Source organism: Podarcis bocagei (genome assembly GCF_964188305.1).
Source record: "Podarcis bocagei genome assembly, chromosome: 8".
NCBI lineage: Eukaryota > Metazoa > Chordata > Lepidosauria > Squamata > Lacertidae > Podarcis > Podarcis bocagei.
This window is the reverse complement of record NC_138133.1, coordinates 57,769,616-57,796,348: the sequence shown is the minus strand read 5'-3', so window position 1 is coordinate 57,796,348 and position 26,733 is coordinate 57,769,616. Positions and strand designations below refer to the sequence as shown.

The following is a 26,733-nucleotide window of genomic DNA, read 5'->3' as shown; positions in this document are numbered from 1 at the left end:
TTGAATGGAACTTGGGGGGGGGGGGAGACCACTTTGGGGTGATGCAGATCACGTTCCTGGCTTGAGGGTTAGCCACCCTTGCCACAGACTTAGATACCTCACATGTACCCAAGCATCAGACCACGGCAAAGAAAACACTACAGAAAGTCACCTGGGAGCCAACATTTCTCCAAGAGTAGTGGACAACCCTCTGTGGAACTCTTCATTCACAGGTGAGATAGGAGGTGCAGATATGGAGGTAGGTCCAGGTGTAGGAGTTTGAAATGCTGGTCTTGGTCTTTCTGGTGGTATTCTCTCCTCAGATATTCGTGGTGTTAATCCCAGTTCTTTCAGTCGGTTAGGCTATGGAAAAAAATTGATTTATTATTTAGATTATTAGAGTGCTCAAACTAGTTAAGTACTATGAACCATTTCAGAAAATAACGTTTTCCAAAAGCAATGCAGTGCTTTAAATGTCACATTTAAGAACCCACTGAAATTTTAGTATAAAATTATTTTTCGCAAAGTAACTGTCATGCTAAACGTTTAGTTGAACATGCTAGTAAAAAAGATAAATGATAATCAACACTTGTGTTAATCTTAGAAAATTTGGAAACAGCTATTTCAAAGAAGAAGCAACGTACTATAGCATTTAATCTAAAGGAGAAAAATATTGAAACATGCCCAATAAACATTTCTAAAAAACATTAGCTATTAAGAAACACCACCAAATTATTTTTTTATAGATATCCATTATATTAGACAAGATCTTATTAACGCTTTTTTTTTTTTCATTTTAAAAACACCACAATATAGTACACTCTATAACTCTGCTAAATAAAAATGTTTATTGACGGTTGGAAGAGGATACAAAAGAAAAAGAGGTGGTACCATGCACTTAATTCAAAAGCATGTAGGTTTCAAAACTATGCCACTAACTACTCCATGGTTTCCCCAACAGTTACTGTGTAACTTGTCACTGAGGACATTTAAAACCTTACTCTGAAAACTAATGTAACATGAAAGGTCTCAGAGAGATTTGTGAAGATTGATTTCCTATTGAATTTCTGTATCACCATGTTTATGGCCAGAAAAATGCTGATAGCTCTGGAACCCCACATGCCTGAAGTGGGCACTATACACCCATCTAGGTAGAACAGTTGTTGACAAAAATAGCAATATGTTAAAATGTTTACCTTTTCTTCACTTAGCTGCAAGACAGTATATACAATATTGTTAGTACAACACAAGTGTGGGCTACAACCAATTTCTAATAGATTTTTAATTGCCAATGTTTCTGCCTGATACAAGGTGAGTTGTCTAGTGGAATGCCTTGTAGCATTATTTGGTCAGAATCCAAGGGGGAATCCTAGCAGTTGTTTCCCTCTTTTGGCAAGTTTTTCAGACTGCTTTTTGGACCTAGATGAATCTGGAGACTGGGAAAGGGCACTGTCTTTAAGGGGCAGAAATAAAGGCCTAAGCAAACAAAAAACCCCTGTATCCCTGCCAGATACCCAAGTATATAACAATTACTCTGTTTCTAACCAGGGACCTCTTGTATCATATGCCTGCACTTGTTCCTCTTAGCTAAAGCTCTACATATACAGTGGTACCTCAGGTTACATACGCTTCAGGTTACATACGCTTCAGGTTACACACTCCGCTAACCCAGAAATATTACCTCGGGTTAAGAACTTTGCTTCAGGATGAGAACAGAAATCGTGCTCCAGCGGCACGGCAGCAGCAGGAGGCCCCATTAGCTAAAGTGGTGCTTCAGGTTAAGAACAGTTTCAGGTTAAGAACGGACCTCCAGAATGAATTAAGTATTTAACCCGAGGTACCACTGTACTCCCATACTGATACTCCCATAATTCTCAGAAGTCAGAGGCACATTGAACCGTATTTATATTTTCCCCCCATAATCTCTTTTCTAGGGCTTAGCCCTAGAAAACTTTTAAAAGCAGCAGAATAATTTAAATAGATGGAAAGTACTGCCAACTTTAGGTCACCTAATACAATGCTGATGCTTATACCCTGTCCCAGTTATTCTTTTAACAAGGTATTTACATTTACTAGACCTTCTTTCATAGCCTCTTCTGAGGTTACATGTTCCACTGAGTGCCCTACCACAACAAATTCCCCAAAGCAATCGTTGTGTGTCCTATGTGCAAAAATTGTTGGGTCCTCTGTCCCTTGTTCACATAGAAAATATGACTGACAGTACAGGACCTGTCCAGACACTGCCCCATCCCTTAGAAAGACCCTTTGACCCTTATTTAACTCTTCATTAGCACTTGGCCCACAATCCAATTTTGCCCCATCGAACACACCTGAAAGGTTTGCGGCTAGCTTTGCTGAGGTGGGGTCGCTTGGGTTTTTTTTTACGGGGGGAAAACTAGCCTCCACTTCACAATGGGATTGAGGACATCTGGGAGTGATGTAACACAGCATTGTCCAAAAAGTGCTGCACGCAGCAGTCACTAGTTGAGCATGAAAACCTCTGCTTCCCATCAGCTTCAGATACTAGCCTGTTCAGAAACAGCTTCTTAGCTTAAGCAGGAACTATTTGGCAGGCCTTTATGTGGTTCGATAATTCTTGGATTATCAGCCTAGGAAAACCATAATATACTGAAAATCCTACACAAGTGGAACAACTTCAGAAACCTGTGAGAAGAGGCTCTGTGGACAGCAGGATTATTTTCACCAAGTCCTTTGACAGATATACATAAGATGAGTATCTTCAGTCAAGAGACTGTGTCAACTTACACTAACAATATTCAAGTGTCACAATAAGCCATAGTCTATGTCTTGCGCTTGCACATTCCCCCCTCTCCACCTCCTTCATGGCCAGGAGAGGAACTTGGAAAGCTTTTTTTGGTTGTTTTCCTTAAACAAAGTGGCTTATAATTTTGTCAAAAATAGGGATCAGGGCTGATCCAAACTAAAGTTAGCTTTTACAAGGCAACTTTCTAACTCATGGTTTGTAGTCAGCTTGTTTTGAAACTGATCATAGTTCATGGCAAAAAACGCTTCCCTGCTTTGGATAAAATAACATGCCATGTTTAAGGGAAACCAATAGTAAAGACTCCAAAGTTACCTTTCCAGCTGCTTGTCAGGGGAGGGGGAAATGCGCAAGCCCAAGGCTTACTGTGGCATACGCACATCATGTTAAGTCATGATTTATCATGGCACAAATGCATCCAGTGTTGAGTGCCTATAAAGTTAACTCTCCTTGCTTACAAAGAGGCACTGCCATCTGGCTTTTGTTCCAGTCAGTTACTTGCCCCAAAACAAAGGCTTTTCATTTTTATATCAAAGTCTAGGAAGCAAAGAGTCCTAAAGAGTCCTCAAATCATGTTTGCAATGTTGTACAACAGGTGCGGGGAACTGGATGCCCATTCCCATGTTCCTGGTTTTCCCCTTCTCAATTTTATTTTCACAACAACCCTGTGCGGTAGGTTAGGCTGATAGACTGTGACTTGCCCAAGGTCACCCAGTGAGCTTCATGGCCATGTGTGAAGTTGAACCCTATGCTTTCAGGTTACAGTTCAACACTCTAACCACTGCACCACATTGACACAGATTCATCTTAAAACGATTAGCTAAAGCTGAGAAGGCCTGAACATTAAAATTTCTCACCTTCTTCTCAGGGTCTACAACTCCAGATGCAGCAACTGGGAGCTCAAGCTCTTTTTCACTATCAAAGAAATACACACAAACACACACAAAAGATAAGGACAGAAATATTGTGCATAACATTTGTATCTCACACTTTCTCAAAGGAACAATGGGTGGCATACAATGGATCCTTTCACTTTATCATCAGAACAATCCTGAGAGTTAGGCTGACTTAAGAAGCAGAGTTTTAACCAAGGCCACTTAGTGAGTTTCATGCCCAAGCTGGGATTTGAACCCATGCCTCCCTGGTTCAAGCTGAACCACCCTCATCCAATGCACCTCATATCTCTGGATCTCTCACAACAGAACAGTTAAAATAACTAATTTATGCTTTAATTTAATAATCTTTTCCTAATAGTCGAACATATAAGTTTTTGAAGAACCAATAGGAACTTGTTTCAGATTACATTGGTCTAGTGATTAGTCAACCATCTCCCTCATTATATTTCCCATGTGGATTCATTCCTACTTTCCATTACGTATATGTGAAACAATCTTCAAGGTACACATACTGAAATGAAGGGGGAGGAACCAAGGTTGAGGATTCTGTTCTGCCTCCCATTACAGTAGTACCTTGGGTTGCAGACGCTTCAGGTTACAGACTCCGCTAACCCAGAAATAGTACCTCGGGTTAAGAACTTTCCTTCAGGATGAGAACAGAAATCGCGCGGCGGCAGCGGGAGGCCCCATTAGCTAAAGTGGTACCTCAGGTTAAGAACAGTTTCAGGTTAAGAACGGACCTCCAGAACGAATTAGATTCTTAACCTGAGGTACCACTGTACAACTAAGAGGTACCTTAAGCTTCTATACAGAGTTAGGTTTCCATAAGCCGAAATGACCAGACAAAAATCATCCCTGTTTCCTTATCCTTGCATTAATTACCATTCTGAAGATGCAATAGGACATGCGTTCAAGAGATAAGAAAGCAATTTGGGAGGAAAAATGAAACTTTTAAGATTTAAATATCAATACATTATCCCAAACTATTAGTAATAAAAAGATTTTCCCTTCATATTTCTCACAAAGTTTTCAATACTTATCACTCATCAATTTGAATTATTGTTAATCCAGTAGCTTCTGGTTACCGTCTCTTATTTCTTTGTTGCTCTGCAATTTGTTCCATCAGTTCTCGCCTGTATTGCTCTTTTCTTCTCTGGATAAGCTCTCTGTCTTGACCACCTAAAAATGAAAATAGAAGCTAAAATATGTAAAAGTTGCTCTTCTAGTATCAAAGATACCGTATTTTTCGCACTATAGGACGCACTTTTTCCCCTCCAAAAATGAAGGGGAAATGTGTGTGCGTCCTATGGTGCGAATGCAGGCTTTTGCTGAAGCCTGGAGAGCGAGAGGGGTCCGTGCGCACCGACCCCTCTCGCTCTCCAGGCTTCAGGAAGCTATCCCAAGTCTTGCAAGCCCGGCGGGATGTCCCGCGGGCTCGCAAGGCTTGCGGGCAGCAGCCTGCACCCAAAAGCTGGGGACAGCGGGGAGGCGCAGAGCCGCCACCCCGCTATTCCCCGACCTGATCTGGAGGCTGGCGGGGGGAGAAGCAAGCCTGCTTCTCCCCCCCACCATCCCCACAACCTCCAGATCAGGTCGTGGAAAAGCGGGATGGCGGCGCTCCGCTATCCCGCTTTTCCCCGACCTGATCGGGAGGCTGGCGGGGGGAGAAGCAAGCCTGCTTCTCCCCCCCACCAGCCCCACAACCTCCAGATCAGGTCGTGGAAAAGCGGGATGGCGGCGCTCCGCTATCCCGCTTTTCCCCGACCTGATCGGGAGGCTGGGGGAGGGAGAAGCAAGCCTGCTTCTCCCCCCCACCAGCCCCACAACCTCCAGATCAGGTCGTGGAAAAGCGGGATGGCGGCGCTCCGCTATCCCGCTTTTCCCCGACCTGATCTGGAGGCTGGCGGGGGGGAGAAGCAAGCCTGCTTCTCCCCCCCCCCACATCCCCACAACCTCCAGATCAGGTCGGGGAAAAGCGGGATGGCGGCGCTCCGCTATCCCGCTTTTCCCCGACCTGATCTGGAGGCTGGCGGGGGGAGAAGCAAGCCTGCTTCTCCCCCCCACCAGCCCCACAACCTCCAGATCAGGTCGGGGGAAAGCGGGATGGCGGCGCTCCGCTATCCCGCTTTTCCCCGACCTGATCGGGAGGCTGGGGGAGGGAGAAGCAAGCCTGCTTCTCCCCCCCACCAGCCCCACAACCTCCAGATCAGGTCGGGGGAAAGCGGGATGGCGGCGCTCCGCTATCCCGCTTTTCCCCGACCTGATCGGGAGGCTGGGGGAGGGAGAAGCAAGCCTGCTTCTCCCCCCCACCAGCCCCACAACCTCCAGATCAGGTCGGGGGAAAGCGGGATGGCGGCGCTCCGCTATCCCGCTTTTCCCCGACCTGATCGGGAGGCTGGGGGAGGGAGAAGCAAGCCTGCTTCTCCCCCCCACCAGCCCCACAACCTCCAGATCAGGTCGGGGGAAAGCGGGATGGCGGCGCTCCGCTATCCCGCTTTTCCCCGACCTGATCGGGAGGCTGGGGGAGGGAGAAGCAAGCCTGCTTCTCCCCCCCACCAGCCCCACAACCTCCAGATCAGGTCGGGGGAAAGCGGGATGGCGGCGCTCCGCTATCCCGCTTTTCCCCGACCTGATCGGGAGGCTGGGGGAGGGAGAAGCAAGCCTGCTTCTCCCCCCCACCAGCCCCACAACCTCCAGATCAGGTCGTGGAAAAGCGGGATGGCGGCGCTCCGCTATCCCGCTTTTCCCCGACCTGATCGGGAGGCTGGGGGAGGGAGAAGCAAGCCTGCTTCTCCCCCCCACCAGCCCCACAACCTCCAGATCAGGTCGTGGAAAAGCGGGATGGCGGCGCTCCGCTATCCCGCTTTTCCCCGACCTGATCGGGAGGCTGGGGGAGGGAGAAGCAAGCCTGCTTCTCCCCCCCCACATCCCCACAACCTCCAGATCAGGTCGGGGGAAAGCGGGATGGCGGCGCTCCGCTATCCCGCTTTTCCCCGACCTGATCGGGAGGCTGGGGGAGGGAGAAGCAAGCCTGCTTCTCCCCCCCCCCACCATCCCCACAACCTCCAGATCAGGTCGGGGGAAAGCGGGATGGCGGCGCTCCGCTATCCCGCTTTTCCCCGACCTGATCGGGAGGCTGGGGGAGGGAGAAGCAAGCCTGCTTCTCCCCCCCCACCATCCCCACAACCTCCCGGCTTCAGGAGAGCCCCACCGCCAGCCCCACAAGCTCGGGGGACAGCGGGAGAGGCGCAGCGCGCCATCCCGCTGTCTCCCAACATGGTTTGGAGGTTGGCGGAAGGCTTCCTCCTCCCCCAGCCCCGCAAGTTCCCAGAGCGATGCCAAAGCATGGCTCTGGGTCCCGTTCTGGGGGAGGGGGAAGCTCGGGCTTCCCCGCCCCAGCCCCGCGCCTGGGGGGGGGATAAATTTTTTTTGCCTTTATTTCCCCCCCCCAATCTAGGTGCGTCCTATGGACCGGTGCGTCAAATAGTCCGAAAAATACGGTACATAGATTCTGCTAAAATTGTGCCACAAACACAGCAGAACACTATCACCTGCAGCAATTCCACTACTCCTAAAATCACTACTTCCAAGGAAATGCATTTTCCAAACCTCTTCCCCCTGTTCTCCTACTTTGACAACAAAAATGAACTATAGATCTCTTCCTGTCTTGGGCACAATCCAGACTAAAGATGAATAAGCACAAATCCTAGTGAACATCATTGTGCCGAAGAATATTTTGCACTCTATAGTTTGCAACTAGGGCTAAAATACTAATCACATTGAATTCAATAGTATTTATTTCTCAGTAGATGTGGCAGCTCAAACCATTTTCACATTAGTGTCAAAGTTGGAGAAGCAGCTGAACACTTGTCAGAGTGAAGCAACTACAAAAGAATGTAGTCATGCCTTCACCGGGAGGCACTTAAGCTTGAGAGGAAACAAAACATAAGAGATCCAGTTGCAAATCTTCCACATGGCTTAGCCCTTGAACTGTAATTCCAGGCAGAAGGCCTTCTCGGTAGTGGCACCCATCCTGTGGAATGCCCTCCCATCAGATGTCAAGGAAATAAACAACTATCTGACTTTTAGAAGACATCTGAAGGCAGCCCTGTTTAGGGAAATTTTTAATGTTTGATGTTTTATCGTGTTTTTAATATTCTGTTGGGAACCACCCAAAGTGGCTGGGGAAACCCAGCCAGATAGGTGGGTTATAAATAATAAATAATAATTATTTTTATTATTATGCTATTAATAATTATTTATTATTTGTTATTTAATTATTTTGTTGGTGCTCTATTTCAGAAACAGCAATTTATTAAAGTGCTAGAACACGGCCATTTTTCTGCAGCTTTGTATTAAAATGTTTTCAGGACAGGAACAGGAGGGTGAAACATTTCTTCTAACGTTGTACTCTGGGGTTTTTACAATCTCTAACCTTTATAAGCTACAGCGGTCACGAAATTAAAAGACGCCTGCTTCTTGGGAGAAAAGCAATGACAAACCTAGACAGCATCTTAAAAATTAGAGACATCACCTTGCCAACAAAGGTCCGTATAGTAAAAGCTATGGTTTTCCCAGTAGTGATGTATGGAAGTGAAAGCTGGACCATAAAGAAAGCTGATCGCCGAAGAATTGATGCTTTTGAATTGTGGTGCTGGAGGAGACTCTTGAGAGTCCCATGGACTGCAAAAAGATCAAATCTATCCATTCTGAAGGAAATCAGCCCTGAGTGCTCACTGGAAGGACAGATCGTGAAGCTGAGGCTCCAATACTTTGGCCACCTCATGAGAAGAGAAGACTCCATGGAAAAGACCCTGATGTTGGGAAAGACGGAGGGCACAAGGAGAAGGGGACGACAGAGGATGAGATGGTTGGACAGTGTTCTCGAAGCTACCAGCATGAGTTTGACCAAATTGCGGGAGGCTGTGGAAGACAGAAGTGCCTGATGTGCTCTGGTCCATGGGGTCACAAAGAGTCGGACACGACTAAACAACAACAACAAACACCTAAAATCCCAACAAAAGGTATAACATATTATGGCAGTTATCACAACACAATTTCCCCCGCTAGGTAGATTATACATACCAATGATTAGTCCTGTTGCATATGGGACACTGCCAGCAGCAGTTTGTGCTTGCTCATTAGTGCCTTGGATTCTGACATGAGAAAGAAGTAGATAATAGGCCAATCAAAACAAACTACATTTAGTACGCAATCCTCCTGTCAAGAAACTCTAGTTCAGGGCAAAGTAAGTTGCCCCTAGCAACTCACTGGTTATCGAAAGAATCCAAACCTTAAATTTGCATCCCTAAGGATTGCAGATGGGTCAAAATAAGCAACTGCAAAGGTATCTAATGTGATTCCCAGGGCCCATTACCCAACCATAAGGAGAAAATACAGTCGTACCTTGTTTTGCGGCTGGGATCTGTTCCACAGCCCCGAACGCTAGCTGAAAAGAATGCAGGGCAAAGGGCCGAGTCTGCGCACACGCGCAGAGCGGTTTGCACTTCTGCACATGTGCGAAGCACGATTTAGTGTTTCTGCGCATGTGCGAGCAGCAAACCCAGAAGTAACTCATTCTGGTACTTCCGGGTTTGCTGCAGAGGTTCACCGGAATGGACGCTAGACAAGGCGGATGTTCACAGAGGGATTACTATATCAAAAAGGAATGCACATTAAAGTCATGTGCTTGTAACTGCTAAGCTGAATCATGGATTTAGGTGAAATCTCTTATATGAAAGCCTCTGCATAACTCCTATGTATTTTTACCTTTTCAAGCTGATATCTTTAGGCAATTTTGCTTCTGATCAAAGAGAAGAAATAACTCTTTTTAACCCAATGGAACTGAATATACCATTTTAGAAAAGATGGAAAACTAATGAAGTTGAGGTGTTGCTAATTGCCAGAAACAGAGGTTTATCACAGGTGTTTGCTGCAGGGTGGTAGGAATTTGGGGCCCTCATCTATGCTAAAACACTCTAAAGCTCTGGACATCCAGATAACAAAAATCCTGCCTTCTCAGAAAGTAATTGTGAACCGTTTTAAAAAAACAACACATTTTTTATAACTGAGATTTATGTCACTCTGACTACGTAACCCTCAGAGATAGTACAGTTGTCAGAGCTTATAGGAAAATGGCCAAGAATCAGAGTGAGATGAAGTCACAGAGGTGTGTGGATTCCAGGATTGATGTCCATTGCATATTTATGTTCTCCCCTCCCTTTCAAAACGGCTGCACAGCTGCACCCAGGATAGAAATTCAGACTTAGTATGGTAGAACATAATGCTCTACTCTAAATGCACAATCACATGCAGTAGTTGAACTGAACTGAAGTAATGGTATTACCACACCATATTCCAGTGCCAGCCTTAGCTAAAAAAATGAAGTTTACAAACATCCTTCTTCTGGGCTGGAGGTGGTTTGTTTCACTCAATTAACATATGGATAGAGACAGAAAAGGGAGACGGATCTATTTCTGTAATTTGCCAAACAGTGTGCACCTGTTTTGCACAATAAAGGAGAGGTGATGCTAAATGCATCATCAGCAGTCAGGTGTCCTTAAGGATATTAATAGCAGACTTGAGGAGTTGCTATGAATGAGCACAAACAGGAACTGTTCTTTCAAGTCTGGTAACGGGTTACGGGGAGATTTTCAGAAGGGCCACACCATTCTTTTTCTCTCCAGTATAATCCCAACAAAAATAGGACACCCTCATATTGGCTATTAGTTCTTATAAAAACCAGAGTGACAGAAAGGTTTCATGTCTAGTTTGGCCCAAAGTGCCAGGAAGTTAAAGTTACCTTTGAGCATGAAAGAACCTCAGTGGCTTTTTGTCATAGTCGCTTTCATATCGAAATCTAGGGTCCATTTCATTGTCTATTTCAGGATCATGACCTTCATCAAACCTGTGATGCCTTCTAGAAAAGGTCTCAGGTTTGCTATCCAGTCTTTGGTGCTTTCTGTTGGAAATGTTCAATACTTCATCAAGTTGTTTGTGCAACAGGGTGTCCCCATGTCCAACGTCATTCTTTGGTTTGTAGTGTTGATCTACTGATTGTCTCTTGTCTGACAGCTCTTCAAAGGTATCTGTAGAAGTGCAAGCATCTTTCTTGAAGAATTCTTCATCTCTTATTGGTGGCTGTAATGCTGGGGTATGTAATGCTGGCTGGGATCTGGTGACAGCAATGCCTTTTTTGTTTGTGTCTGTGTCATGCTGTTAACACAAAGACAAACATTTTTAAAGCTAAACACAAAGGAAGCCGTTAATCATTGCAATTTTAATAAGCCGTTTCAACGCCAACCCAGAAAAGCAGGCTTTAAATTAGGCTGCATAATGTTACTACCACTTATTAAATGGCAATATTGCAGTGCGTACTGTAGTGAATATCAGAATCAATGTTGGATTTTAACTGACTAAAATAAATACATAAATGCAAAGAAAGCAGGATGGAATGAGGGGCCACATCTTCACTGCAACTGGGTATTTTTATCCATCCCCCCCCCCCATTTTCATAGAGCTAAAAAGGGGAAAGAAGATAACAAGGGTAATGTTAAGGGATGTGACACATGCAGCATCTTCCAAATAAAATCTTAAGAATAAAAACAGGATTCATTTTATATTTCAACAAGCTATAAATATTAGCCTGCCCATACCGTGCCATGCCCAGAATAATTCTAAATTTAAAGTCTAAATAATGGGTTTGTGAACAGTGAAAGAGTCAAGAATCTCTGTCTGTGGTTTACCTCTGCGTGCTTCTTCCCTACTCTTCTTAACCTTTCATTCCAGTCTTCTCTTTCCCTGAGATACTGATTGTATTCTTTGTTTCTTTCAAGTCTTAACCTGTCCTAGAACAGATATTGGAAAGCGTATTGGATCTACAAAAGGTTTTAAACACCACAGAGACAGGATGATAATAAAATGATGCTTCTTATACTGTTTACAACGTTTTATTAGTAGAGTAGTACATATGAAACTCTGGCTTGGAAAGAAGGTGTTGCAAAAGAACTTTGGCTTTTCATTAACGTTCCTCTTTTGTTTTTGTATTAGTTCGTGTTTCAAATATGCTAAACTTTGATATCTTCTAGCATGTAAACTTATGAGACTTCAATTTAAGCAAAGCCATAACTTCATTTTCTTTTTAAAAGTACCAAGAGATCAACAAAAATACTGAAACACAGTCAATGGTATGCTAATGCACACTGTACAACAATATTTGATTTTGTATCTCACATTTTATTGTAAATAAGCTTACTGTTGATTTTATATCTTATGATTGGAAAATAAACAGTAGGGGTTTTTTTTGTTTTTTTTTAAAAGCTTTCAAAAACATCTGAATCACAAGTGATCCTCCAACTAGAACTAAGGAATGTGATTTGGCATTAATACTGGAGAGTAATAAATTAAATAGTCTTTACTTTGTTTAGCCGTAAAGAAATAAAATCAATAAGAACCAGACTGAGGAATGCTTTCCCTAAAAAAGTTACAGCTTGATCATTTCCTTTTAACTAGATTGGTAGTCCATTGGAGAAGGGACCTATCCTCTCATAATTTGTATTCATGATGCTACAGAAATAATAGTACAGAGAGCTCCGAAATACAGTGGTACCTCTGGTTACGTACTTAATTCGTTCCAGAGGTCCATTCTTAACCTGAAGCACCAGTTTAGCTAATGGGGCCTCCTGCTGCTGCCGCGCTGCTGGAGCACAATTTCTGTTCTCATCCTGAAGCAAAGTTCTTAACCTGAAGCACTATTTCTGGGTTAGCGGAGTCTATAACCTGAAGCGTATGTAACCTGAAGTGTATGTAACCCGAGGTACCACTGTACAGACAATTTGTTTGGGTGACATGCATATAACTAAATCTGCAAGGTGAAAATTAACCAGTTAATATGAAACAGTACGTGGAGTTTTCTTCCTTAGAGCAGGAGAATAAACTAGAGCTTCTATTTATGAGGAGTACCCAATCTCTGGCATTCTCACCATCTGTTAAATGTCAAAAGGCCAAGTATCCAAGAGGAGTTTGTAGATGAGATATGGCATAAAACAATCCACAGAAACAATACTAATGAAGGTAAATATTTTGCACAACACATGTACTACTATTTATCTCAATTTTCAGAGTGCTGGTGCTATAACCGCCAAAACAACACAATCTTAGGAGTAAGAGGGAGGTGTCAACAGGAACAGGGAGAGAACGCCCAAAATAGCTCAATAAGAACTGAGTGTATTCAGGAGCTACAGAATGGTGTTCAGGGGGAAAGACAGAAAACAAGGGTTTGGGGGGTGAGGAAATGGAACGGAGTGTCCTGAACAAGAGCACTCTGCAATGCAACATTTTGTCGCAAGTTCCACCTCTAAAAAAAGTTCCAATCCAACAGAGGCTCAAAAAAGATTTCATTTCTGGACTGAAATCAAGGCAGCATTCTAACTGATCTGAACGGTTGTACAGAACCAATAAGAGATCCACACACCAGGAGGGTGGGTAGGGACAGTGGAGGGGGCAAAGCATGGCAGCTAGTCTAGCGACACATCCATCCCACAACTGAAGCGCAGGGTGGTGGTAAGAAAGCATTTACTTCTCCCCACCCATTTTTGTTCTTTTTTAAAAAATTGTTCCTACTTTTTTTTTTAAGCCACTCCTCCTCCTGCATAGCCATCCCTTGGTTCCAACGTGAAGCAGAATTTGTTATGCCGGCTCCAGGCCAAAATACAGACAGGGCCCTATCCTGCAGCATCTCTGCACAAATGGCCTCCATCTTATCCCTTCCTCGTGAATGCTCTGCTTCTGAGCCTAACTCTGGCTACCGCAACCAATCAGCTGCAGAAGCGCTACACCAGGCTTCCTCAAACTCGGCCCTCCAGATGTGTCTGGCCTACAACTCCCATGATCCCTAGCTAGCAGGATCAGTGGTCAGGGATGATGGGAATTATAGTCTCAAAACATCTGGAGGGCAGAGTTTGATGAAGCCTGCTCTACATCCACAAAGCTGTCCTCAGGTATAGTGGGGGCCTCCATTGTTAACTTGCCCCTCTGACAGTGAGGCACTTCCACTGCTTTCCTAATTCCAGTCAGCCAGCAGTTTTCAGGTTAGGGACTGCACTGAAAGTAAAGGGCTGTGCTTTCTCCAGCGGCATCAAACTAAATTATTATTATTATTATTATTATTATTATTATTATTATTATTTATTTATTTATTTATTTATTTATTTATTTATTTATTTATTATTTGTACCCCGCCCATCTGGCTGGGTTTCCCCAGCCACTCTGGGTGGCTTCCAACAAAGATGAAAAACACACTAAAATGTCACATATTAAAAACTTCCCTGAACAGGGCTGCCTTCAGATGTCTTCTGAATGTCAGGTAGTTGTTTATCGCTTTGACATCTGATGGGAGGGCGTTCAACAGGGCAGGCGCCACTACCAAGAAGGCCCTCTGCCTGGTTCCCTGTAACTTGGCCTCTCGCAGTGAGGGAACCGCCAGAAGGCCCTCGGAGCTGGACCTCAGTGTCCGGGCAGAACGATGGGGGTGGAGACGCTCCTTCAGATATACTGGACCGAGGCCGTTTAGGGCTTTAAAGGTCAGCACCAACACTTTGAATTGTGCTCGGAAACGTACTGGGAGCCAATGTAGGTCTTTCAAGACCGGTGTTATATGGTCTTGGCGGCCGCTCCCAGTCACCAGTCTAGCTGCCGCATTCTGGATTAGTTGTAGTTTCCAGGTCACCTTCAAAGGTAGCCCCACGTAGAGCGCATTGCAGTAGTCCAAGCGGTAGATAACCAGAGCATGCACCACTCTGGCGAGACAGTCTGCAGGCAGATAGGGTCTCAGCCTACGTACCAGATGGAGCTGGTAAACAGCTGCCCTGGATACAGATTTGACCTGTGCCTCCATGGATAGCTGTGAGTCCAAAATGACTCCCAGGCTGCGCACCTGGTCCTTCAGGGGCACAGTTACCCCATTCAGGACCAGGGAATCCTCCACACTCGCCTGCCTCCTGTCCCCCAAAAACAGTACTTCTGTCTTGTCAGGATTCAACCTCAATCTGTTAGCCGCCATCCATCCTCCAACCGCCTCCAGACACTCACACAGGACCTTCACCGCCTTCACTGGTTCTGATTTAAAAGAGAGGTAGAGCTGGGTATCATCCACATACTGATGAACACCCAGCCCAAACCTCCTGATGATTTCTCCCAGTGGCTGCATGTAAATGTTGAAAAGCATGGGGGAGAGGACAGAACCCTGAGGCACCTCACAAGTGAGAGCCCAGGGGTCTGAACACTCATCCCCCACCACCACTTTCTGAACACGGCCCAGGAGGAAGGAGCGGAACCACTGTATGACAGTGCCCCCAGCTCCCAGCCCCTCAAGACGGTCCAGAAGGATGTTATGGTCGATGGTATCAAACGCCGCTGAGAACCTTCTGCAGGTGGCCTGCTAAGGTACATCATACAAAAGCTTCAGTTTTCACAGGTGTGGAAATTCTATATATTAAGCTGCAAACACCATGCAATATTTACTGAGTTTTTGTGCACCTACCTTAGCAGACCTCCTGTCACCAATAGGAAGTGATAGTCCCTGAGTAAATGGGTCAACTTCACCAGATGTAAGGTATTTTTTCTGCACAAAAGAAAACCAATGACCATATGCATTGATCTGATATAGACAACGCCAAATAATTTAGTAAATATATATTTCAAAGTAGTTCAGCCTTACTATGTATTATGCATTGTATCCAATGGTGCCACTTACAGTATTCAGTTTACAGTAAGATTTCCATCAGCAAAAGGAAAACCTCCCCACCTCTCCCCCCAATTCACCTCTCCTCTGTTATTCCATCCATGCCCAGGCCCTGAAATCAAATCTTGGGAAATTGCCCAAAATTACTTCCCTCCTTGTTCCACTGATGGAAGGCATACTGAGCAACACTATTAGATACAGATACAATCTTTTAAATTAATCTCAAATAATTTCTATGACAGAGCCAATTTATACAACCCAATTCTTTCAGCAAAATACAGGGTGTTTTTTTGCTTATTCTGAGCACAGTAACCTAACTATGGGCCAATGCATCATCATGAAACTACCAAAATTTACTTGAGTAGTACTGTCCTACGATTTGTACTTATTGTGACCCAGTATTTTATTATTCCACCACTCATTTTAATCTAAATTAGATAGTAAAAGCCTAAATCATGGTTATTTTATTGCACACACAAGGAATCTGGTGAATAGAAATATAAAACATGCTACTGCATTTTTTAAAAAATGCATCATTTGAAGCTCCAAACAGAAAATGCTGTATTTGTGTACACCATTAAAAAGAGAAGTTAATAACAAGAGACACCATCAAGTTGAGTAACATGTAGCACAATCTTAAGCAAGTTTTATCAGAAATAAGTCCCAGGGTATAAAATGGGATTTACTCTCCTGAAAGTGTACAGAGGATTGCAGTTTCTTTTTTGCCTGTTCCTGGTCTACATGCCAATAACTATTATATGTTTCCATATTATTGGAATTTTTTTGGCGTAGGCGGGTAAATCCAAGACAGAATTCCAATAAGGTATAATTGAGTAATAAGGCTCTCTTTTTAAGAGCATTCCAAGATTAATCATTTAAATTAGCTCAAACTGATGGTTCCACGGTACAGAGATTCCTCAATATTAGCATGTTCTGTAGCAAACATTCATTAAATTAAAGCTAATGAAGAGGACTATCAATTGAGCAGTGAAATCAAAGGAAAAGACAATGTGGAAAGATGACATTAATGGAAATTATGCATAATTATCTTGTGATGAGGCAGCTCACAGAGCACAGCAAAGCACAAAGACTGATTTTCACCCCCAAAACTTTTCATTAGCAATTTACAACCAAGCACTATGTTATATTAATTTGAAAAGTAGCATGATGCACGCACCCTACCTTCTTTTTTGTCTGTGAAATACCCTAAAAGTCAGGAAAACAGACTATTCATAAAGAACATCCTATCAAAATCCATTTCATTGCAGTCTCACTCACCCTTCAGAGTGGCATGTGTGCATTTAAAAATATTTCAGAAAAATAGTTTTTGATTCTTGAGCAGCAGATTCTGAACATGTACATTAAAATGCTTCTGAAATACATTTATCTACTCTGCTGACCTTTAAATCTCTACTGAGAGTATATAATATATATAATCTGTATAAAATTGGAGAAAACAATCACTGAGTTTTCCCATCAGCCTTCATTTAGTAACCTCAGATATATAATCTATCCTTTTTGCCTGCACTTTTTGACATTTGGCTCTCTGATCCCCTCTATGTTTCAGTGCACTGAAATTGTTCTTTTCAAAGCTTTATGCTAAGAATCTAACTGCTTCGTTCTCCTTGACCTAGCACTTTTGGCATCAACAACCTGTCCTCCCAACTGCCTTTGCTTTCAAGGCATTGTCCTCTCCTGGCCCCACACAACTCGTTGCTTTTCAGCAACCCTTCTTCATCTTCCACTTTCCGCAGGTTTCAGTCCTCCAACCAGTCTACACACAATTTATGTAGTATTTCTCAGCATGTTCTTTGTTTCGATGATGCTAGGTGTTCTGCATTTCCTTTTATAACAACTATTCCTACGATTACTTATGCTGCAGCACTGGCTGTGGTTCTCCCCACCCCCCAAGCCCCCACCCAGTGACTGTGTGGTCCCCATCAGTGAAGTCTTCCGTTTTTTAACCCCCTCCACTTCTGCCAACACTACGTCATTCCCTTTGTCCAAGACACAGCTTTGCCCTGTTCATCAGACCACCTACTTTTCCTTCACCAAATCTCCTGAAAACCCTCTTCCACTAATCTATTCCAAGAGCTTCTTGTCATTTATGTTCTGTACAGCACCTAGCACAATGTTGGGACTAAATAACGTGCAACATAAGCCGCAGTAATAAATTCTAGAAATTAGTATATCTCCGGTTCTTAGCAAATGCCAGCTTAAATGTACTTTTCACTTTGCCAGCCAGCACCGGAAATTTAATCAAATATAAAGTCCTTTACCTGAGAAAGGTAATGCCTGTAGTCTTGTCGCAGCTCCTCCTTCAATTTGTGCTTTTTATTTTCATATTCTTCCCCGAGAGGCAAGCTTAAGCCATAATCTGCAAGTAAGCATTTCAGAACATAGGCATGAGCTACGCAAACAATGTGGATGTGCATGTGTTGCAGACTGGACACCAAGGACAGCATTCAAAGATAACAAATTTGATTTCTATGTAACAAAAGGACTTTTCACTGGTGATCAGGAACTTGTAATCCAAGTTCAGAGCACTGTGCTCTCAAGAAAACTCCAATTTAGCCTGGCCTTGTTAGGTGAAAAGAATTACCACCAATTATGGATGCAGGTGGCACTGTGGTCTAAAACCACTGAGCCTCTTGGGCTTGCCAATCGGCGGTTCAAATCCCCGCAACGGGGTGAGCTCCCGTTCCTCGGTCCCAGCTCCTGCCAACCTAGCAGTTCGAAAGCACGCCAAAAAGTGCAAGTAGATAAATAGGTACTGCTCCAGCGGGAAGGTAAACGGCGTTTCCGTGTGCTGCTCTGGTTTCACCAGAAGTGGCTTAGTCATGCTGGCCACATGACCCGGAAAAACTGTCTGCGGAAAAACGCCAGCTCCCTCAGCCTGTAAAGCGAGATGAGCGCCGCAACCCCAGAGTCGTCTGCGACTGGACTTAACTCTCAGGGGTCCTTTACCTTTACCTTTACCACCAACTACAAGGCCTGCCCATTAATCAATACAAAGTACAGTATATATGGTTCAATGATACAAAATAATTTTGCCTAACATAAAAGGCAATTGTACACTCTGCTCCTCCCCAAACAGTGCCTTTAAGAGTTCTGACATATGACGCTTTTAAGAGTTCTGACATTTGCTGTCCCCTATTCCATAGCTGAACCCACAGTACAGTACATGTATCCCCTTCCTAATCTTATCTGCAGGCAGCTTCAGAAAGGTAAAGAAGGGGATGCGTTCTTATCCCAGGTGAAAAACCTGAGAAGATTATCTCTTGACAGGCACTTCTAAAAAAAATGTGACTAAAGGTTGGCCACTCTAGCTGGATGATGAAAATAGCAACCTTGTGTATATTTGCCATATTATTTTTGAGATACACTTAAAAGGGCAGTATTCAAATAAATTATACTCAGAGTAAACACATTAACATTAATGAACCCAACTTGGTCATGCTCATTAATTTCAATGGGTTTACTCTGAGTGAAACTTAGTTGGATACTATCAGACTTATTTCTTAAGCCACATATGTGATTCTATTTCACAGTGCATATGCATCTGGCAGAACTCCCAAAGCATATCAATCAGAACATGTAAACCTAAAGCATTATTTGTCCTTTAAAAAATGCCAAAAGCAACTTTTCACATGGTTATAATGAATGCCTAATTTAAGGTTACCAGACGTCCCCCTTTCCCGGGGACAGTCCCCGGATTTACAATTCTGTCCCCATACAAAATCCATTGAAGTTGAAAAGTGTCCCAGGATTCATTGAAAAAAATCTGGTAACCTTAGCCTAATTCTCATTCATGGAGAATAAGGTTGTCAATGGCTACTGGCCACAATGTCTGTGCTCTGCCTCCATGGTCAGAGGCAGTCTGCTCCTGAATACCAGTTGCTGGAAACCGCAGGAGGGAGGGGAGAGTGCTCTTGTGCGAGGGTCCTGCTTGAGAATTTCCCATAGACATCTGCTTGGCAACTATGAGAACTGGATTGCTGGAATAGACAGACCATTGGCCTGATCCAGTAGGCTCTTCTTAAGTTCTTACGTTTTCCCCTTTCAAAGCCACTAAAGAAATCTTGGAGCTGTGAAGCAATGGAAGCTGGCCACAAAAAGCAGTGAAAGAGAAGTGATTAAAGCTACCTCGGATTAAACTATGTAAATTTCAATTGCCTTTTTTTTTTTAAGAAGCAGTGAAACAGTATACCGTATTTTCCGCCCTATAGGACAAACTTTTTCCCCTCGAAAAATGAAGGGGAAATGTCTGTGTGTCCTATGGGGCGAATGCAGGCTTTCGCTGAAGCCTGGAGAGCGAGGGGGGTCGGTGCGCACCGACCCCTCTCGCTCTCCAGGCTTCAGGAAGCTATCCGCTAGCCGTGGGAGACGCAGCTCTCCCACAGCTAGCGGAGAGTTTGCCGGCACCCAGAAGCTTGGGGCGCGCTGAGCTCAGCACGCCCCAAGCTTCGGGCTTCGCTCAGCGCTCCGCTAGCCGTGGGAGAACCGTGCGTAGTTGCACAGCTCTCCCACGGCTAGCAGAGAGCTTGCTGACACCCAGAAGCTTGGGGCACGCTGAGCTCAGCACGCCCCAAGCTTCGGGTTTCGCACAGTCCTCCGCTAGCCGTGGGAGAGCTGCACGACTTCTCGCAGCTCTCCCACGGCTTGCAGATAGCAGCCTGTTCTGGGGGCTGGGGTCGGGGGAAGCTCGGGCTTCCCCCGCCCCAGCCCCGCACCTGGGGGGGAAATAAATTTTTTCTTTATTTCCCCCCCAAAAAACTAGGTGCGTCCTATGAGCCGGTGTGTCCTATGGGGCGAAAAATACGGTATTTATCTGGAAGGAAAGTGTGGGTTGATATGCTATTTCAAAAGAAAATGATCTACAAACACAATGAAACAATTCATTAGATCAATGTATGCTGATCTAACTGTATCCATAAAAAAACCAACACCTTACAGTAACACTCCAAGGAACCAAAGAGCAGTATTACTTTAAAGAAAAAATTAGCTGAGCTAATCACTGAGATAATTCCAAAGGAGTGAACTATGTAGTTGTCTCAAAATTAGTTCATGTTTCAACACTGGTATATGCAGAGTATTTTCAAAGGCTGAAACCTTTAGACTTATATATAATTTTAAACATGTTTTGTCATCAAACAAAGTTCGAGTTCAGGGATTGAGATACGTAGTCCATATGTTGTTGGACTACAGTCCCCATGATCCTTGACTGTTAGCCATGGTGGCTGGAGACAGCAATATATGGAAGGCCAAAAAGTTCCCCATCTCTATTCTGGTTCATGGAAACTATGCAACTGAGGGCACATGACAATGCACTTCAGGGCAACAATTTAACTTTTGCACCTCATAATGCACATTATACTGTGGTAACAAAAATGGCTGCATCCTCTGCATGAGTTTGTTGTTTGTGACATCACAGGACTATTTCAACCAAAGCTAACCCTATAACAGATCACTGCAGCTGACAGAAAGGCAGAGAGATATGTACAACGGCAAGACTGTAGAATAAATGTTTAACTAACTGCAGCTGGGAACAATCTTGACTAGTAAGTAGCATCACATGTAGTACCTAGTTTACGTTGTCAGCTAAAGCCCTGCATTAAGAATATGCTAGTTGCTTTTCCCCCTCTAATATAGTTTGCTGAAGTGTGGCATAAAAGTGTTAACATCCGCTAAATGGAACTCCCAATGACAGAGGTGGTTTATCATTAGATACCAACTGCTAGAACAAACAGAAGAAGAACATCACCATCATGTTCAGCTTATGAGATTCTCACAGGCACCCAGCTGGCCACTGACAGAAAATACAACACAGAGCTAGACAACCATTAGTCTGATCCAGCCACCCCAAGCTGGTGCCCTCCAGAACTTTAGGACTAAAACTTCCATCAGCTGTAGCCAGAATGTATCTTATATCCTAACATACAACAGCTTACAGATGGAAAAATAAATACAGAAGACATACATTTTTTGGTGCTGTCATGGTGTTTCCTCAGTGGCCTCTGAGAGTGAGCAACACATAATTGTTATTTTAAGGTCATTTATAGTGATGTCATTTAACCTACTGTCAGATTACTGTCAACATAAGTCTAAACTTGAACATTTACAGTAAAAGTGTACCACTAGATTAAGCGCTATTTCTCAGACTTCTAAGCTTACCCATAAAATCTATTAGTCTTTCAAAAGTGGAAAAAATAGGACCAGCTTGCACTAAATTTAATTCCAAACGGCTGAGTCATTGGGAGATTTTTACAGACAGGAAGAAGTGAGCAAGATAACTTTTCTGGCTTTTATAGCATATGCAGCTATGTGGCAGAAGAATTTCATCATAACAAATGACAGTGCTGGAGGAACAAAGATATAACCATTCTACTTTAACCAAGGAGCCTTTTTACAGCAGAGATTATTTTCTCCTGCAGGAAGGAAAAGCAGCTTAGGAGGGTGGGGAGTGTCAGCAGGAAAATGGGTTAAGCAAACCCTCCTACCACCAGTCAATATTGTCAATATTTAATGTAAGATTTCATTTTCTGGCAAATCTCTCTTTCTACTTTCTTTGGCTGATATTAATGGCTCTTATTTCAAGTGAGGGAAGGCAGGATGGATATCAGATTGTAGTGTTAGTTAGAACCAGTGGATAACTCATTGGTTCATTAGATTAATATTTTTTTATTATTTTTCAATTACACCACCTTTTGCACCTTAAAGTCCTTGCAGTTGGTTTGTTCTGCAGTTTGTCATCTCATCTCTTTTAGCACACACCTGTACTTTACTCCAATTAAGCTCTAGTTAACAGGAGAACCTCTGCTTCTTAATGGCGGTGGTGGTTTTCGGCAGGTGAAGTACTTTTACACTCAGCGCCTTCCTGACCCCTGTATTCCATGCCAGAGCAAGAGTCAGGTACCAAGATGGACTGCGAGTGAAGCCCATTCCCCGTCCCTGGGTGGAATTTGCAAGGATGATTACCCTCAATCATCCTTGGGTTTTTTCCTTCGCCAACGATCTCCCGCTGTTGTGGGGGCTGCCTCCATTAAGGCAGAGCAGACCCAGAAGCAGGTTCCTTAGCTTAATTTCTCCATCTGAAAGGACATTGTCTGCTATGGTCTAAATACATAATTCCATGTATTTATAGTAGCCACTTTTCAGCAAGCGTGGAGATACTTTTATCCTAGATGTATATCTCTGGGTTCATGTCTCTCAATTTCTTAGTAGCAAAAGTATCCTTTATCTTTAACTTTTAACTTCCAAACATACACAATATATTGTGTTTTGCCCAAACATTCCTGCAAAGTAGGTCAGTGTCTTATTCATTTGGTCAGATGAAGAACTGGCACCCAAAGAGTGACTTGCCAAAAGCCGCACAAAGCAAGTCCGTGCCAGAATCAATATTTGAACAGAAAGCTGCCGAATCCACATCTTTAGCCACCAAGTGTCAGTGTCTCATGTTACCTGTTTGCTACATGACACACATATTCGAGTTACGTATCTAGCTATTGGGTGTCATTGATCAGACCATCTTGTAGCCTTGTCTTGGATAGACAGTGGAGACAGCTTCAAGGCCCAAAGACTTAGAAGGGGATTCTCACAGTCCTAATCAGCTGTAGGGCTTTATCTGCAAACTTTAAACAAAATATTATCTATATGATTAAGGGGACCTAAAGTTAATTACTAAGTACCGTTTACAGTGCTTTTTTTGTAGAAAAATAGGTCCTAGTATACACCATGAAGTGCCGGTACAGTAACTGCCACGCTTTTTAGCAACAATAAAAAGAGATGCCGGTACTGCGTGCCCTTGAGTAGCCCCTAACCATTTGTTTAAAGAGCTTCAGTCTGCCTTTTGAGTGACAGGGCTTCCCAAGTGAAAGAGAATGCATAATGCCAGCCTCAGTATCGATCTAAGGTACTACTGCTGTTATAACTTGCAGACAGGACATGTTTTCCTCAGCTAGTGTGCTGGTACTTCTACTATCTGAATTGGAAAACCCAATTGCTTTGATATGAAGCAACACGGCTCTTACTCTGCTTTCTGAAAGAATGAACGCAGAACTTAACTAAAGGTCTACTTTAACATTACCTTCCTCACCTAAACAAAGGGTCTGCGATTTCAGTTTCTAATTAGTTCAGTACCCATTTCCATGGACATTTATATAGCAAGCTCAAATGTCATTACCAAGATTGGGGGGGGGGCCTTGATCACAGATGGAAGCCACAAAAAAATAGCAGCATGACAGCATGTATGAGAATAAATTAAATTTAAGCAGCATAGAGCTACACGCTGAGAGAGACGAAAGGTGTTGCTAAGCAACGATAAACTTGCTGCAAGAACCCTCTGTAGGAGGTATCTGTCCCTAAGCCCAAAATGAAAAAGGAATTGGTGCATCTGCGGATGGAAATTGCAGAGGAAAAACAAGCAGACAGTAAGCTACTGAGAAAAAGAGACACCTGAAAATGCAGAGGCTGGAAAATGCAATATAGGTAGCTAGAATATTTATATATTTTAAAGAAAGCAATGTAATGCACATGAAAGAGGCAATGCCAATGAAAAGTGCAATCTTTCTAATGCTGCGAAATAAGACTATAAAAACAACTCCATTTCAAAGATATTAAAAGCTGTATATGCTCCACTTCGTATGTACCTCTAAGTATTTACTGAACGCCAAGGGTATATTCAGGGATGTGGGTGGCGCTGTGGGTTAAACCACAGATAAATAGGTACCACTCTGGCGGGAAGGTAAATAGCATTTCCGTGCGCTGCTCTGGTTTGCCAAAAGCTGCTTAGTCATGCTGGCCACATGTACGCCGGCTCCCTCAGCCAATAAAGCAAGATGAGTGCCGCAACCCCAGAGTCGGTCACGACTGGACCTAATGGTCAGGGGTCCCTTTACCTTTTAAGGGTATATTCAGACTGTATTTTATCCATTGAGTAAGGAATCTCAGCTATTGCAGTTTATGAAAAGAATGGCAACCAAAGTAAGAAGGCAGGCCGTAATACTTTAGTGTTACTATGCAAGGGACACCCAAAGACCTGCCATTACAACTAAATGCAACTGTGCTTCATAGCACACTATCAGTAAAGCCATATTGCCTCAGAAACTATCTCTCCAAAAACACAACCCAGTTGCACAGGAATCCCTCTGTGACAAGAAAAGATATTATTAGCTCTGTTGCAGTTTCTTATTATGAGTATATAGTACTATGTGCATAGTTCTCTTTCCCTGCTTCACATTGGTGGAAAGGACCACCACTTATATATATTTGACTTTGAGTAGTTTGGTGTGGGACTACATTAGGAAATAAAGTGACAGTAAATACAGTAATATTCTCTCTTAATGTAATACAATAAGCGTTTTTTTAAAAATAAAATAAAATTGTGAATACCGTGTATACTAGTCTGTTGACTATTTGGTGGAATGTTTTCTTTAGCCATGGCTATTAGCATTTTGCTGGTCTCAGAAAGCTTCTCTGCACTTTTGTTCTGAAAAGGGAAAAAAGTGTAAGGCAGACAGAATTAACATGCTGTCACTATAATAACATTACAGTAGTCCCTTAGTTCTCTAATCCGTTCTGGAAGTCCGTTCCAAAACCAAGGCATGCTTTCCCATAGAAAATAATGCAAAATCGATGAATCCGTTCCAGACTTTTAAAAACAACCCCTAAAACAGCACTTTAGCATGATTTTTACTATCTAACAAGACCATTGATCCATAAAATGAAAGCAATAAACATTGTACTGTAGTCACACAATCAATCAATCAATCAATAGCTGAACTGGGTTCCACACAGTCACAAAAACAAAACAAAAAAGCCACAAAAACACAAAATAAATATCAAAAACAGACAGACCTCAGCGTAACACTGAAAATGGAAATGTGGCACTCAAATCGGAAGCGTAACACTCAAAAGGGAGCACGTTCGGCTTCTGAAAAATTTTTGCAAACTGGAACACTTACTTCTGGGTTTGCATTTTTGGGGTTCCAAGTTGTTTGAGTACCAAGGTGTTTGAGAAGCAAGGTACCACTGTTCAGGGATGTGGCACCTGTGGCCCTAGACTATAACGCACCATGCATGACAGTTGGCCATGCTAGCTGAGGTTGATGGGAGTCAGAGTCCAATAACATCTGGAGAGCCAGAGGTTTGACAACCTTGTTTTACTTTGTAGGTTGCATGGCAATGCAACAGAGGGACTTCAGAATTTCCCTAGCATTTTCTAAAGAGGGATTGACACTGGTGAAAACACTATCTTCCAGAATTGTTTTACATACAGGAGCACAGTCATAATAGTCATCCATTTTTTAAAAATAAAGTATCAATTTCCTACCTGCATTTCCATGTAAGGTGGATCATTGTCAAGCTTTGCTTTGTCTTGTGCCAACTTTGCTTTCTGTTCTTCAAGGAACTGGTCCAGGTCCTCAGGCATCATTTTTTCAATTTTGGAAATGATATAGGGTTATTGATCCATCAGATGCAACCTTCAACAACAGAAATTCATTTTTCTAAGAGCTACTTTATTAAGAACTTTGAATTACTCAGAGATCATCAGAAACGTGCAAATGAGACAGGGGAAAAAATACAACCTCTTTTTTATTATCTATTCTTTTCAAGATCTTACTGCAGTCTTACAACACAAGCAAACCACACATGTGGTTTCTGAATAATCAACAGGACAAGCTGACAAGAGGCCTGCCCAAACAAGATTGCTTAAAACAAAACCACACTGAAGTGTGTCAAGCATAAGATCTTAACAGCAGCCCAGCACAATCATTTTTCCAGGCACTCCAAAACTATAATTCAGAGGCAGTATAAGTGCAGGGATATCCTTTACCATTATTTCCCTCATTGATGGAGGTACCAACTAGCTTCTAACCCTTCCTTCTGCTTGCCATCACACACACTAGAGCAATTATTTTTAACAATACACATCTAGCATCGTGCATCATTATTGAGATTCTAATTCACTATGTTCAAATTACATGTGAAAATTGGCAGTTACACGTTCCCATCTGTACCATGATTTATAACATTATAACATTATAACCTTTATAACATACAGTGGTGCCTCGCCTCGCAAGACGAAATTAATCCGTTCCGCGAGTCTCTTCGTCTTGCGGTTTTTTCGTCTTGCGAAGCACGGCTATTAGCGGCTTAGCGGCTATTAACGGCTTAGCGGCTATGGGGCTTTAAGAAAAAGGAAACGAACTCGCAAGACGTTTCGTCTTGCGAAGCAAGCCCATAGGGAAATTCGTCTTGCGGAACGACTCAAAAAACGGAAAACTCTTTCGTCTTGCGCGTTTTTCGTCTTGCGAGGTACCACTGTATTGGTTGGC

The 26,733-nt window shown here is 43.2% G+C and overlaps 1 protein-coding gene across 17 annotated transcripts in view; it reads right to left on the bottom strand.

Annotated features, from left to right (window-relative positions):
* CSPP1 (centrosome and spindle pole associated protein 1) overlaps positions 1–26,733 on the bottom strand; it is a 78,202-nt gene that overhangs the window by 27,564 nt on the left and 23,905 nt on the right. For 11 of the 17 annotated variants that reach the window (XR_014010623.1, XM_081204382.1, XM_081204383.1 and 8 more), the window contains exons 2-12: positions 25,728–25,878; positions 24,788–24,884; positions 17,677–17,774; positions 16,580–16,603; positions 15,197–15,277; positions 11,403–11,504; positions 10,460–10,872; positions 8,743–8,813; positions 4,743–4,836; positions 3,604–3,676; positions 152–342 (exon numbers count right to left, since the gene is read on the bottom strand). Coding sequence is in view for 16 of the 17 variants with exons in the window: in XM_081204382.1 (XP_081060508.1) it covers positions 152–342; positions 3,604–3,676; positions 4,743–4,836; positions 8,743–8,813; positions 10,460–10,872; positions 11,403–11,504; positions 15,197–15,277; positions 16,580–16,603; positions 17,677–17,774; positions 24,788–24,884; positions 25,728–25,829 (1,346 nt within the window). In the remaining variant the exon portion in view is untranslated. The remainder of the gene's footprint in view (positions 1–151; positions 343–3,603; positions 3,677–4,742; positions 4,837–8,742; positions 8,814–10,459; positions 10,873–11,402; positions 11,505–15,196; positions 15,278–16,579; positions 16,604–17,676; positions 17,775–24,787; positions 24,885–25,727; positions 25,879–26,733) is intronic. The other 6 variants (XM_081204387.1, XM_081204377.1, XM_081204389.1 and 3 more) reach the window with 6 other exon arrangements.